General features: G+C 40.8%; 1 protein-coding gene across 4 annotated transcripts in view; it reads right to left on the bottom strand.

The window, feature by feature from the left end:
- DPYD (dihydropyrimidine dehydrogenase) overlaps positions 1-15733 on the bottom strand; it is a 360191-nt gene extending 344458 nt beyond the window's left edge. For 2 of the 4 annotated variants that reach the window (XM_042805516.1, XM_042805526.1), the window contains exon 1: positions 15615-15730. In XM_042805516.1, coding sequence (XP_042661450.1) covers positions 15615-15653 — 39 coding nt within the window. In that variant the 5' untranslated portion in view covers positions 15654-15730. Of the gene's footprint in view, positions 1-9236; positions 9312-15614 lie in introns of those variants that run through there. The other 2 variants (XM_042805542.1, XM_033000424.2) reach the window with 2 other exon arrangements.
- Between the last annotated feature and the right edge of the window lie 380 nt (positions 15734-16113).

Raw genomic sequence — 16113 nt, 5'->3', positions numbered from 1 at the left:
TGAGGAAAGTCACAAGCTGACTGCGAACCCATTTATATTATGGTATATCAGTGCGACAAGCTGCAATCCTCTCGCCTCTCTCAACAAGCATAAACTCCCAGGTGACCCTCTGTGTCCATGCCCAAGAACCCGCAATTTACATTATTGTGGTATCTTCAAACCAGAGTCCTCAAGGTTGAAAGATGGGGCTCCACTTCTGGGAGGAGACAGCCAGCCTGTGAGTAGGAAATGTGCCAGAAGAGGAGCAGCACTGCAGCCTCCAGTGAGACAGGGGCCGAGAAGCCAACAGGCTCAGGGGACTGGGGCCTGACCCTGAATCCTGGTGTGCATATGGCGGGGGGGAGCTCCAACACTCCTGGGAAGACTCAACTTTTAATCACAAGACTTATTTCTTCTCTGAGCCATACAAGCTCTGAGTCTCAATAAAAGGCAAGAATTCAAAGGCCAACTGGTGATCTTGTGGTAAGCATAGTCTAGTTGCGCGCTGACAGGTCACTGCCTTCAGCATAGCACTTAAGTACTGCATCTTCATCTTTACATTTCCAGGTAGCTTTTGATTTCCCCATAAGACAGACTGTTTCTGTATCAGGACAAACACCTTTCTGGCTTCTTGCTCTCCTTACACAGCCTCTAATATTTAGTGAAAGTAAGACTATTCTTTATCCTGGAATAATATCATAGCATACCGGTATTGTAGAGATGCAGTCCTAGATCCATTACTAGATACTTAGAAAGCAGGGTTTCCAAAACAGTTTTACCGCTAGAGATTTTCATGGTCCTCAGATTTCCCTGCTGTATGTATGTAAATACTGTCTCTTAACAAAATGAGCAGTTTTCTACATCACTTCCCCAAAAACCAGGAGTCATAGTTACAGATATGTCTGTATTAACAAAAGTGTGGTATACCTCACACACTTTGTTATATAAGCAAAGTTAATGCATTACAGATTAATAAAGTAGCAAAATTACACAACCCTAAACATGGTTTACCTAATTTTGTTGATACATTAACTTTCAGATTACAAGCTTGATTTCTCTACCTCAGCGATGCATTTATGATAGGTATTACTGTAAATTCTAAAAGGTTTATTAAAATAGAAAACAAAAAGTGTTACTTGCTTCTCAGAGATAACAACCACTCTTCTCTATTGGAAGAGCTCTGGGTGGTAAATTACACTGCTGGAAACTCTGCATGCTATCTTCTTGACACAACTAATCTCTGCAGAAGCGCCTTGACCCTCACAGGGAAAACTGAAGTAAATACTCACCCTCCGTGCTTAACTTTAAGTATCCAAGGAGTATCCCAGCATTCAGTGAATTATTCACATATTTAACACAAGCACGTATACATTAAAAGCCACACAGCTTAAAGCAGACTCATACTCCACCATACCATAAGATAAAGTTCTCAGATCTGAGGCTTCTCCAGGAACACCCTATTCTGTGATAATATCACGTTCTTGCACTATAAAAAATACACTACATCGAAAGGTATTAGGGTTAACATACAAATTCAGAGAAGGCATAGCTGAGCACAGCTCCCATGGATTTATTCAAAGTTAATTTACTATTAGGTATTCATTTTGTTGACTAAAATAGTATTTAATTTACAGCCTTTAAAAAAAAGAAGGGTTTAAAATTTGTTGCAGCTACCCTTCTACACCTACATGTAACATTTTAATACATTTTCTCTCTAACTGGACAGTCTTTAATCATCCAACCAATTGGCTAAGTGCAAAAAATACAGAGCAGTTCATGTCACAGCCTTGATTCTTAGCTTCATGACTGCTGTTAATTTCAAACTAAGCACATGCATGGTCTCCACAGTCTGTGAAACCCACTATACTCAAAGTTACCTTTTTTCATCTTTTTAATAAAAGTATCTTCCTCCTTTACAAATCAAAACTTAAATCTTTGGGAAGTATTTGAGTTTGCACCACAGGTATAACAAGTTTTTAGTTTCCTCAATATATTTATCTACACCTCAATTGCTTGCACATTAAATTGCTCTGTTACATGAGGAATACTAAATAACATTTGTAACTGATCACTCATATGGAGAGTTATTTAATGAATCTCACAGCAAAAAGGATCGTTATCATACACATACATTTACATCTTACTTTATTTTTCTGCAAGACAAACATATTGAAAGAGAAAGCAAGCTCAGTTGCCTTTGGAAATAAACTCAGTGCCAAAACCAAAAATAGGCCATTGTATCCCCATAACTGAACCTCTCAACTGAACCCTCAATTGAGGGTGTTTGCTTAACCAAAACACAAACTTGTATTAGAAACATGTCAGTTAATGAGAAGTGAATGCTCTACTGACTTTTGATCACAGGAGAGAAATTCACATTAAAAGTTATTACTGCTTTAAGTTTAATCATTGGCAAAATCAGCGGAACTAATTTTAGCTGAGCAAAGCAATGTTCTGAAAACTTTGTTAAAAGGTGATTTTCAAAGTCCAATAAATGAACCTGGGATACAAGGGTGACAGTGACAATATACATCCAAAAGATCTAGTACATTCAGTGCTTGAAACACATGTGAACATTTGTATTTCTTCCAAGAACCTGCCAACTCTCTATCAGTACTGACTTTCTAAATCTGTTGCAACATTAAGAAGCAACAAGTAAGCTTACCTGTGTGCAACTAATGTGAAAATTTCTACCAAAATTTCAGTAGCAACTGTTTAATACAATGGTAAAATACAAAAATTACAGTGGAACTACTGATTTTCTAATAACTTTAAGTATACATCAAAGCATCCTAATCAAAAAGGAAACAAACTCAGCATGTAGAAGGAAAATGGAAACACGAAGGATTTGTTATTTATACACTGTAAACAGTAAGGGTTTGATATGTGAAGTCACATATTAAGATATTATTAAATGTCTGATAACTGAAAAAAATAACAGACAATTTTCAAGCAATAAAATTTGACAGCCCATGCAAGTAAGGCAAGAGGAAACTGCTGCCAATTTTTCCTTTTTCTTTTATCATGTCATTATCTTCTTTTGCAGAAGCACACAGTGATTCTATGTTGACACCTTTAAGCAAAGAAATGTGACATTCCATAAATACATAGAGCATCACATGCATTATAAATGACAGTGGAACATATATTGATAATGGGGAATACAAAGCAATTCCTTGGAGTTCTTCGCTCTTATTCAAGAATTTTGATTTTTAAATCTTATTGACATTAAATACTGCTGAATGTGTGGGCCAGATGCAGAGGTGATACTCTTAAAAGAATAGGATAATCAGATTAGGCTGCTCAATCTAAAAAAACGTGCCAGCAAACAATTGGATTCTGATCTATCATACTTTGACACATGCTCATACAGAAAACTTATTTTTAAAATACTTTATAAAGGGTGTTGTATGTAGTAGTATTATCTTCCAACTCTTTTACTTATTAAGCCAAATTACACTTCTGCTATGAGACCTCTGAACAGGGAAGAATTATTATTTTTATAATTAGTAAGGTTTTCTAAAAATATAGTTAAGCAGTTCTCCTACAAACATACTGTAATGATTCTAAATCCTTACCTTCCAAGCTGCAGAAAAGAATTAAATATTGGACTTTTGCAAAAATAAAATTCCCATCTTGCTGACAGAACAAAGCTCTCTTTCCTAGACTACAAAATACAAGACCACAAAGCTGTCATTTTATTAGGATGGAAATATTAACAAACACTTCTCTCAGATCAGCATCCCTTTGGTTTTGGTTTGCTATGAGCAGGAGCAGGTATGAATAACAGGAACAGCTGTGACAGAAGTAACATTATTTAGTACACTAGAAATGATGCAAAGGAAAAGTACCCAGGCAACTGTTACATAAGTGCTTTAGCTGTCTTCCTGCTCTTCTCTACCTGACAGCTTCAGAAACATGCCAGAAGAACCAGCAGTTCAATGTGGTCCCTACCTCCTTCAGCTCGACTTCAGGTCAGCTCTTCTTTTAGATATTGTCTGCTCACTTTTACTGAGCAAAGGCCTCAATTCACAGACAGGTAAGTTTTGTAAGTAAGGGAGGTGACTAACTCCAGAGGTGGAAGTTGCATACCCAAGTCAGCTTCCTCTTACAACAACGGAGAGAGGGATTCACAGCTGCCAGTATGCCAAGCAGGACACCCCAGCTAGGGCTGATAAAACACTGACGAGACAAGAAGTACACAACCACAGTGGTTGTTCTCTCTCACTCTCCTGGACTTACACATCAACTGGCAGCCTTTGCACAGGCATCCCTCTATGGTAATGGTTCTCAGCCTGAAACTACCTGAGTTTAAATCCTTACCTCTACTCAAATGCATGAGTTTCCTAGCTTCCACTGGAAACAGGGGAAAGAGGGAAAATGTCACAGGAAATTACAAGAGAAGTCACTTTTGCACAATAATGTAATGGTTACTGAAGTCATCCTGGAAAGAAAATACCTCCACCCCCATGTTCCTGCCTTCCACTGACCAGGATGGAAGGCATACCCAGATGAAGTTGAGCTGATTAACTGTTCAGCTTAGACTACAAAAGCAAATCAGAGAGGAAATGACAAGAACACTCCTCTAGCACTAAAAGAGTTTTGATGAAACTCTCAAGACTGCTTATATATTTTTCATTAAGGGCTCATTGATTAAGTGCATAGAGAGCATTATGCTGGGAGTTAAAAAATGAGCTAACCTTGCTTTTGTACTAAATATTTCTTGGGTTCCTAAATCAATTCATCTTATCTCCTCTACTGGTGACAAAGTTTGGCAGTGTGCAAGCTACTCTGCTTTACTTAAGAACAAATACTCCAGTCTTCTGAAAACTATTTCTTATATCCTCACAAAAAGGAACCGGCCCTTCAGCAGTCAATACAATTAGTTACTGCTGACTGCTGACATTTTACTCAGACTGTAGGTTTTCTGAGAAGAGATAATATTTTCATTTTTTCTGTTCCGTATTCATTTCTGCATTTTATCACCAGCGTTCTAGAGCAGCTTCTGTTGTGCTTATCTTGTTTGATTTTTTTTCCTCATCCCAACTCTTTTGTCACCCTCTCACTTCCAGCTGTTTTGAGGAACTATGCATGAGCCTAATAAAATCTTTAAAATTTTGCATTTTCAATTGGAACTGAAAAAAGGGCAATATCGAATACAGCTTTAAAATGGAAACGGAGTAAATCTGGGAACCACCTCTAATCTCTCATCTCATGTTCCTGTCATTAGAACATACACAAACCCAAACGCGTGAGCGAATTTACACAAGCTTACTTTGTCCCTTGGATTCTGAAGACTGCCAAGATTACCAGGGAGGGAGGTATACCTCTAACACGAATGAACACATTTCTTAACGTTGAAATCAGATCTTATATTCATCTGTAGTTACATTTCACAATATTACACTACACGTGCTACTTTGTACACAGATCCTCACACCATTTACTGATAACATTCCCTAAGAGCTAGTACATAGACCTAAAATGACACACCAAGAAGGATAGTGGGCTTTAATCTCATCAGCACTAAATCAAAGCCAAATCTGGTATTCATTCCCATTTTTGACCTTAGTCGTGGAGTACTACTTCAATACTGATTTAATTTACAATTAGAGTTTTCCTAAATGAGACGACGACCCCCTACCTTACAAACCTCATTTTTAGACTTAACATGTGACATAATATGAAAACTGCTGACAAATAATTGACTGCTTTCTTATAAATAAGAATGCTTAAAATTAATTTTAAAATGCCTCATAAATCCACATTAAGTCTACTTTATTGATTTCAGAAAAGTTCATTTCATTTCCACAGCAATATTCCATGATCTGAGCACCTAAAAAAAAAAAAAAATCACTTTTCTCAGTTTTAACTGTCATTGAAATATCCTTCATTTCAAAGATATCAAGAAATTATCACTATTCACTTTCAATACAAAGCCTCTTACATTTCAGCTGTCATTTTCAAAAAATCATACTGAAAATAGTGTTTCTAAGCAGAGTTCAGTTGCAGTGTAATAAGTAATAATTTCATCAATTAGCAGTATTCAGCATCCACTGAGAGTTCTCTCACTATTATTTTATTCATAGAGTCCTTTGTGGAAGTAGCATACTAAAAAGATCCATTTATCCTTCAAGGTTTTTCATAAATGTGTCATACATCTTAGAAAACAATTGGTTATTATTCTCGTTCAATCTAAATAACTATAATAACTTCCAGGTGTAAAACCTCTTTTTATACTTCCAATCTTCTTTACTCACATTATGGGTCTACATTTTTAATAACCTATTCTAACACTTCTACCTACTTTCACACATGCATTCTGGAGTTTTGCATGGATGCTAGACATGCCTGGATGGGAGGGTAGTCAGCTTATTGTTAAGAGCAGAATAGAATTGTGTTTCATAGAATACCCTTCACAATCAAGGCAAAAGCAAGCATTTTGTAATGAGCTAGATGCTAGTATAGACACTAACAGTGCAATGGCTGTAAAGGAAAATGCTGTGATTGTTAAATTCAGCAGTAGCTTGCTTGCAGCACCTACTTTATTTCTCCTTCTCTCTAGATCCCTCCACATATTTATCAGCCCATTTCTCCTCACCCAGAAGGACATGTCCTGCTTTCTGTCCTTTCATCTCAAGACTGCAAAGGGCTCCTTTCAGAGCACAATATTATCATTCCTTAATCAACTAAGAGAGATGCGATTAAGCAGTATGAGGACCTCTCTCAAGGCTGAGTAGACAACCCTGTGCACATCATACAGCACAACCAAACATCACAGTCTTAGGAAACAGTCGCCCAAATTTCAGAGATGCATCTCCTACACAGCAGCCTGCCTCGTTCTCTCCAAGTTGGTCAAATGTTTTGTCGACGGAGAAAACCCTGGCCAGGATAGTTCACTTCAATACAAGTTGCAAGAATTTAAATAAGGCCTCTCAAAGCACAGCTAACAAAATGACAACAAAGAACCAAGGAATGCATGCAGCAATATATTAATAAATAAACTAGGTACCACAACAACCTATCTGAAAATTAAATAGTCCAATCTCTATAATAAATATAAACCTAATGACACTGCACATATGACTAACACTTGAAAGAAGTGCATCATTAGGAAGAAGAGATTAACATCAAATTTCCAAAGCAGCTTTCAATTTTTCCACCTCATCTCTACATTCTCAAAGTGGTATGCACAGGTACATCTCTTTAGAAAACTGCATACACCGGCAAGACGTGTAAATCAGACAGTTTGGCTGCCTGGACACTTCTCTCCTTAATTATATACATAATTGTTTTTGAATCTGAAATTAAAATGCCAGAATGCACCATGATTGCCTTTAACTGATGACTACCATCCCATCTAAATGGAAATATTTAGATTCATCACCTAGATTTTCTTTTTTTTAATTAGCTTTCAAATGAAGTCACAGGCAAGCATGTCTGCCTTCTCCCATTTGCACTGTTGGTGTCAAGTTGAACTGGAAAGGCCAACCATTTCAATGAACTAAAATAAACGTAATTTTAAGGTCAAGTCACTTGTAACACTTCAAGCAGCAAATGTCATAGTGAAAATAAAATTGAGCCTTGGCTTAAGCAAAGATGAAAGGTTTGGCATTTCAAGGACTTCATTGTGTTTATCACTTTAAATTTACAAATAAAATACCAGCATCACATATATTAATGTTTATCATGCAAATAAAGCTTTCTGAAATTATATGTATAAATATCGGAAGAATTATTGAAAACAAAATAAATTTTATAGGAGGTCTTACCCTAATTTCAAATGGTAAAGTGTCTGCAAGACCTAAAAACACTCAAAATTCCACCTTGGCCTAGTGAGGCATCTCTGATTATGGTAAGAGACCGGATGTTTCATAAGAAGGTCCAAGTATTTTGACAGAGGGCAGAAGTGAAATTGCCCAACTCAGTCCACAGCATAAGAAAACAAGAATGTTGAAAAAGTGGGTTATTTTATTTGTTCTGAGACTACACATCAAAGGTATGGATGTATTTCTCCCTATCCCCATCCTGAGCAACATGACCCAAGTACTGGCTATCTAAGGTTGACATTCTACAGCTATCAGACAGAGTAAATCACCTCCCACCACTCATAATGCATGCTAATACACTGACATCTGAGGGAATTAAAACATCTCATGGCTTTGACTTAGGCCTACCACTGATTAATGTGGAATCTCCATTTTGACTAAGACCTTCACAAATACACTTATAAGTTTGATATAGATGTGCTAGTCATCCAGATGATGCATTACCAAGGGGAATAAACCCCTCTTTTGTTATAAGGCAGTTAGGGAGGTTTATGCAGTGATTTCTGAGCTGTCTCGGGGACAGAGTACGTATCAGAATTGCTTCATGGAGAGATTCTTGCATTCTTCCTGCTTCCAAGGAAAAGTGGATTTCTTTGGTGACAATCTAGGCTGAGAATGGTGATTCTACTACTTAACTGGGTATTAGTTTATGATTTTGATAGGACTAAGAAAAAAACATACATATCTTGTTCTAAACAGTCCCCAAATGTACTTGCTTTGGCATTTCATCCTCACTGTGTCTTCTAATTTTTGTTGTTGCTGTTTTTTTCTAATGATATTTAAAGAAGCCCGTCCACTCTAATCCTATGTTCTTTGCCATCTGCAACAACAAAAGAGATTTGGTAATTTCTTATAGTTGTAAGAGTCTATGAGCAGAAAAAAAAAAAAAAAAAAAAAAAAAATAATTTAAAGTTAAACTTAAGACCCAGTCTGAACCACCTGTTATTTCATAAAGAATATGCCTGGCCAATCTGATGGCAAAATGTTTACCTTATTTTTAATAAGCACCATTATAAGAAGAAAATCAGAGAATTTAGTTCATTTCTTCTACTTCTTTACCTGCTTTCTTCTCCAGCCCAATTTCACCTGGATATATCCAATGTTTTTAGGTTTACATTCTGAATTATGGCATTGCATCTGAACTGCATACAAACCAAGACCACAAAATGCCCACCAAGACCTGTATAACCCATCTCTGTTGGCACATTTCACAAACTGATGCTCTGCACATTTAAAGACGCCAGAGATTTATGCTGTGCTGATCTGCAAGAAGAAACCTGCCCTTAGTATAGAAATGACAGCAAATGAAAATTAAAAGACTTTGAATAACATGCCCACACAAACGCCACCCTCTGAGCTTCTGATAAGACATTTATGACCAGAGGTTTCCTAATCCCAAATGTTTGATTTCTTTGCCAAATCACATACTTGCCTAAGTCTCATACAGAGGCACAAATCCTGCTCGTCTCAAAGGCAACAGCACAGAGCAGGGAGCAGAGCCTGTAACACTGTACTGATGAAATAAAAAAAGGAATTGAAATCATATGCTAATAAGAGGAGGAAGGTTGCCAGGCAACCAGGGAGGGAGAGAAAGCAGTTTTTGATTTGAACTCTATGCTGTCAAAGGGTTAGCATAGCCAGAACAAACAGGACACATTCAATCCAGCTTGTCTGGAACCACGAGGAATTTCAGCTTTTCTCAACATTTTAAGTAGAAGTGTGTTCCCAACCCAGTGCCAGCTATGTTTGTGTTGTCTGGGTCATTTTACTAACACTGGCAAAATTACACAGAATAGGACGGACAGGAGATTTTTTTAAAAGTAGCCATTTGAAAAGCAGCAGCACATGCCTTTGGGTAGCACAAACTGCACCATGCTTGCAGACTGGCTTGTAGGATGGAGATAGTTGGGCAACCTTGGGTCCAAGCAAATCCCAGTCTATCAGATACAGCCACACCTCTCTCAGCTGCACTGAAAACTGTGCAAGTTCTGCCATGATGCTAAAACTGCACCCCTCCAAATGCATCTCAAAAAACTGCCCTGTACCACCGCAATCTTGTCACATTTGATGGGCTAAATCCTCCCTTACAGATCTCATCTTCCTATATGAACATTTAGTTTTATTTAAAAGATGTAACACTAAGCAGAGGAAAGAATAAAATTCAAGTCCACCCTACAACATAAAATCATCATGAAATCCATTTACATAAGAAAAAGGAAAATTAATTTCAGTTCCTTCTTGTTTTCAGAGTTGTTAACTGCAGTGACAACTTCTAAATCCCATCCATAAGAAAAGGTGGGAGTAGCAGGTCTTATTTTAAAGACCTTCTTACAAAAAGAGTAAGATTTTTTAAATGTCGAAAAAATTGGAAGTTGAATTAATGAGTAACATTAAAACTCAAAGGTCAAATGAAAATGAAAAGCACAAGAGTAATTTTTTTCTTTTCTAATATCATTATTTTGGAGGACTTAACTGAATTTCAGTGCTACTACTGAGCAGACTATTGGCAGTGGAGGCAAGACCATACATAACTCTCTGAGCAGCAACAGGCTTTGCATATACAGCATGAAAAGATAAAATGTTTCATACAGACTTTCCCTCCCACTTTCCAGACCAGGTTTTAACCTGATGAGTAAATCATATTCTTCAATTCTCCAGGATAGACATGATAATTGTGGTCTATAATCTTCCACAAGGTCTTAGCAATCATGATACAATTGCTGTTCCACTCAGCTAAGAGTTTACTACAATAAAACCACTAAAACAGTGAAAGAGCTTGAGAAATTCACTAAACAAAAACAGTCAAACAGAAGGTTTTATTTCCTCCCTGATTGCTTGTCAAATGACCCTAGGAAGACAAAGCCATAAATCTGGAACAGCTATCTGTTCATCACGGCAAGCTATAAAGCAATAACTTTTAAAAAAATCTACATACTAAAGCTTCGTTATGGAACTTCAAACAACTAGCAGGTATCTACAACAGAGAGAGATACTGCAATAATTGAGGCTTTTTAAAAGAAAAGCTTGGCCTTGATCAAAGAAAGATAGCTTCAGCTATTTATTCACATAACCTTTGGCGGTTTTGCGAGCCATGCTGACTAGGAGGATTCCCTGCTATCTTGCTGGAGGTTTCCTGTGTTTTTACAGTATTCTTTATTTTTCAATCCTTGCCCTGCTTCCTCCTCTAGAGTACACCGAGCTTAGCTCTTGGACATACCTTCAAGCCACTACCTTTGCTACGTGCAGTCTTTCACTGTTCTAGTCCATTTGTGCTGGGAGAAGAATAAACCTGACAAGCAAAACTTGCTTACCTTGATGTCATAGCCCATGCATTGTAGCAGCCACTAAGTATGTATCCCAGGGAAAGTCACAGCTATCAAACCTGCTACCTTAAGCAGTATGGAAACAGCAGGTTGTACAATAAAGCTTCCTTGAGGCTTAGGGGCCCTTTGGCCCTTACATGCAGCAGGAAGCATGGCACAAGTCCTGCTCCCCCATCTACTCAACCCTGGAACCAGCTGTGGCCCTTGAGTGTAGGTGTGCTCTCTGCACCCTCAGTGAGCTGCTCAAATGGGCTATAACCTCACTGTACCTGCATTAGCAGCCTTCAGAGAGCTGCTGACGCAGAAACTCAAAATCAACACGCACATGCCTGCTATGCACTGAGGAGCTCCCCGAGCCTCCCATGTTCTCACTAAGGTCAGCACCCAGTGAGCACAGCCTGGCCCCTAAGAAACACTCCTCTTTACCCTGAAGTTATTGTAGCTTGTAAAGCTTTTGTCCACAGTAGGCAACAGTAATTTATTTATACCTATAGATTATACCACTACAGAAATAAGAGTACAGTGCATGAGAAGCACAGCAAATGGATGAATTTTATAATAACTTTTCAGACAAAAAGGTGTGATTTAAGAGCCATCTATACTCTCTAAAGCTAAATGAAGAGAAAGCTTGACACAGGTACGGTGACTACGTTCATTATATTATATGTGAAAGCACTACAGATTCACCCTGGTAATTCTCGGATAATTCCCAGATTGCTATGTTAGAACATGGCTCTAGCCCTTCACACCTTTTCCTTTATTCTTCCAAGTCAGGCATCGGTGCTAACATCTGGAAACAGCTGTAACAGCATGCTAGGTACCCAGCTGTTGGCCCAGAAAGGTGATGACCCATTCATCAACATCCAAGTCCCCTTTAAACATATGCAATAGCTGACTCAGAGCAAAGGTTAGATCTGTAAAATACCAGCACACTCTCTACCTACTGTAAGAATGATAATGCTGTTTCATACTAAGGTATGTTGGGGAGGGATTAATTTACTGTCAGTGTTTCAGGTTTGCAACAACAGCGTGGCAAAGCATCACTGCTCTGCTGAGCAGCCCTGACCAAGTAAGGCTGGGAAACCTACTCTCAACTAGCTGTAGGCTGAGTGGCAAAGAGTTAGAGAGTATCCACCACTCAAACATCATCGAATGAGATGGACAGAGGGACTGCAGAGAAAGACCAGGATGCAGTCAGGAGAACAGCACACAGAACAATATCAAATAATGTCATTCAAGGTCGTGTCATCCTGCATGGACTCAAGAAACTAAGTTAAGATTCTACTCAGCACTACACAGTTTTGCCATTCATTAATTTCTGAGTACTTGATCTGACAACTTTAATTCTTTAAACAACCCTGAAGTTTCCAATAGATATAATTATGTATGGTTTACACACAATGATAATAAGGAATCAGCTAAAAAAAAAAAAAAAAAAAAAAAAAAGAAAAAGGAAGGCAACAAAATATTTTGTTTCCCAGAGTATCATTGGGAAAGGTATGTATGTAGCCTGGAAACACTATCTGAAGTGAATGTACATTTAACACAGTTTCACATTACAAGTTAGAAGGGGAATGATATCCTCATACCAGAGATTTCAAAACTTCTTATAAATATCTAGAGATATATTAAATAAAAAGCAAAGACAAGTCTTTGCACCATACATCCATGGTAGGTACTTTTACCCAGAGCTAGTTTGGAATGGTCTTTCCTTCCTCTTGCTTAGAGTTTCTGAACCCGAGGAATATCCTCAGCACATTTTCATAAGTTTGACCAGAGTCAAAAAAAAGGCAGTGTTTGGGTTTTATGGAGTTGGCAGTAGTTTGGGAGTTTGTTTTGTTTTTCTGTTGGTTGATGCTTTTTTTTTGGGGGGGGGAGGGGGAAGGAGGAAGAGAGGGGAGGAGAGGGCAGGTTCTGGGGTTTTTTGGTTGGTTGGTTTTCAGCTTCTTAAATACTCACATTTTTTAGAGAAGATCCTCTACTTTAATCACAACAATCCTAGTCTTTCACAATTTGGAAAGCAGACTTTTAGAACAAGATTATCTGTTATTTCTTCATCTTCTTTAGTTAAGCCAAAAAATTTGCTCAGGAGCTGAACCTTCTGGCTAAGCCAACCAGGGGGGACAAGATTCCTCATGAACAGCTTCTTGGAATTTTTCTTTTTTTAAATAACTTGGACAATGGACTGTGATTTTAGCTACTTCTAGCACAGATTCTTGGCTCCTCTTTAACCAACGATATCAGTCTTTTTATCCAGCCTTTACTATCTAAATAACAGATAAAGTAGTACCAAGACTCCAAAGGTCATATTTAGTATCTTAATTATATGAACTGTGCTTGAAATGCTGACCATTGCATTAAGTTTCATGAAAATATTCAGTTTTTATACTGTAGCCATGAAAGTCACCAAAACATTCAAGTTGTGCTGCCAGTGCTCATGTCAATAGACTTCTCAACTCAAAAAACAAATTTCTGAAAATATTTATCTACAATGATATAGGCTTTGATAACATGCAGCTCCCTTACATCAAAGAAAAAGATAAAAAACACTTTTATTGAAAATACACTACTTTTTTTTTTTTCCCAAAAATAAGTCCAATGCAGGAGAAAAAAAAAAAGAAAAAACAACCTGAAGAGCTGCAATTATACTATCAGTATTTATTGATACATTAATCTAAGAGACAACTCATACAGGGACTAAATTTATTCAAAAAGATGGGGAAATGACAATACATTTGGTTAGACATAGACTGCCTTGATTTCCTTGCTAATTTAAATGAGTGATGAAAACAAAAACACAGGAAGATACTGACCAAAGTTTCTATTTTCAACCTGAGAGTAAAGAAAACACTAAGTCTTTTTCAAAATCCATCAATTAGTCTTATAAATCATGTAGTGCTACATACTATTACCAACTCATGATCCTACAATAATATATTGTTCTTTGACTCTGAGTCATACATATCTAGAAATGCAAAAGAATGTAATCCCACAAATATTTTGCATTAAAAAATTGAGGAAAGTACTCAAAAGCCTATATTGCTAAATTCAAACTTTTGTCATAGAAAAATGAACTTCAGCACTTGAAGAAATATCCCAGACTGGCTGCTCTGAAAACACTGAACTAGCCAAAGACAGTACTGACTTCATACCACAGTGCTTTCCTAACTTCCAGGAAGACTTCTACAATTGTTCATTCTTCCAGACCATTCCATGTTACAGTTTTATCAAGAGTATCTGTAAGAGCATTTCTGGACATTAGTCATGGTTTGAACAGCAGCTCAGTTAGGAAATGGACTGGACACAAAAACTCAATATGAGAATTGATGATAAAATTCAGTCACAACTGACCTAGAGGTGTATGCTGCTGTGCATGTTTGCATATTATGACTGGGCCCTCAATGAGCTGCAATAGCCCACCTTAAACCTAATATTTTAAGCTTCAAGGTACACCACAGCAAAAAGTTGTGTCAGGCTGGAACAAGACTGTCAAACTACGTGTTGGTTTATTGCCACTTTGTTCTTTACTGGACTCTGTAAAAGAGCTGAAGCTTACAGCAAGGTCCTGTGAAGGGTGGCAGAAAGCTACCTTGAACCCCAGCCACACAACCTGGCTGACATCAGCCGGAGTTCACTACACCTTACCGTGCACTAGCCTTGGTCCCACCCTGCCTCACCTCTGCCTTGCATCAGGCCATGCCCAGACCTGACTTCCAAGGTCCTCCCCTGACCTACAGCAAGGAATGTCATGCAAAAACATTCAGTGCCACAGGTACTGGGAGCTACTTGCAGCGAGGGTGCTACTCCTGCCATACAGCCTAGCATTCCACGCAAATGTTTTACTCCCAGGAGCCACGGTGCGGTACATCAGCTCAGCCTGGCCCATAGCGGGAGGGTGAGGAACTGAGGGCCCACCGACCCCCGAGAGCCCACAGGCAGCTGGGGGCCACTGCGGCCGAGGCCGTGAAGCGCTGAGAGGGCCCGGCCTGGCACCTCGAGGCCCGTGAAGCCGCCCAGGGCCACCTCAGGCAGCGGCCCCCGAGCAGCCCTGCGCCGCAGGAGCCCCGACAGAGCCGGGCAGAGACCCCACCGCGGGAGACGGGGCTCGCCCGGACCCTGTCCTCAACTTCGCCGGCGGGGAGTGACAGAAGGGGAGGCGGCGGGGAGAAGGGGAGGCGCCGGGCGCCGCCCCCCCACGCCCCCCGCGGCCGCCCCGCTCACCGGGGCGGGGGCCGGAGCGGTGCCGCAGGCCGCCCCCCCCCCGGCAGCCACCCACGGCACGGGCTGCGGCTGCCCGGGCGGCAGCCAGCGCCGGGGGCCGGGGCTGCCGGCGGCACGGCGGAGCGAGGCCCCGGCCGCCGCCGGCGGGCAGCGGCGAGGCACTTCCTAACTTTGCTGGGCGCTCCCGGCCCGGGCGCCGCCGCCGGGCAGAGCCCCCTCCCCGCTAGCGACAGCCGCACGTCCCGGCAGGGCGAGTGGGTACCTCAATGTCCACCGGGTCCCGGCTCAGCACACGAGCCATGGTGTCCGCACCGCCACCGCCTCTCCCCGGCTCCCCGCAGTCCCGGAGTGGAGCGGAGCGGAGCGCGGGAGGAGGCGGAGCCGCCAGCCCGGACAGCAACGCCCAAGTGGGCGGGCGCCCCCCGCGCCGGGCCGAGGCCGGGGCCGCCCCGCCGGGCAGAGCCGCCCCGGGTCACGGGTGTCCCGGGCGGGGCGAGGGGACGGGAGGGCTTCCCGGCCAGCGCCTCGACGCGGCGAGGGCTCACGCCGCTTACCTCAGGCCCGCGGCGGGCGTCGACGGTCACCGAGAGGAGAGGAGGCGGCGGGGCAGAGACCCTCCGCGGGGGCTTCGTGGCGCACACCCCGCGGGGCAGCGGCCCCCGCACGGCACGGCCGGGGCACCGCCGCTGCCCGAAGGGCGGGTGTTCGGGGGTCCAGCCGCGCCCCGCTCCAGAGCCCGCCGGCGGTCGCCCCGTCTCCAT

This window comes from Tyto alba, unplaced genomic scaffold, assembly GCF_018691265.1.
Source record: "Tyto alba isolate M040663 unplaced genomic scaffold, T.alba_DEE_v4.0 Super-Scaffold_1000006, whole genome shotgun sequence".
In the NCBI taxonomy this organism is placed as follows: Eukaryota; Metazoa; Chordata; class Aves; order Strigiformes; family Tytonidae; genus Tyto; species Tyto alba.
The sequence above is the reverse complement of the archived record's forward strand: the minus strand, read 5'-3'. Positions and strand labels throughout refer to the sequence as shown.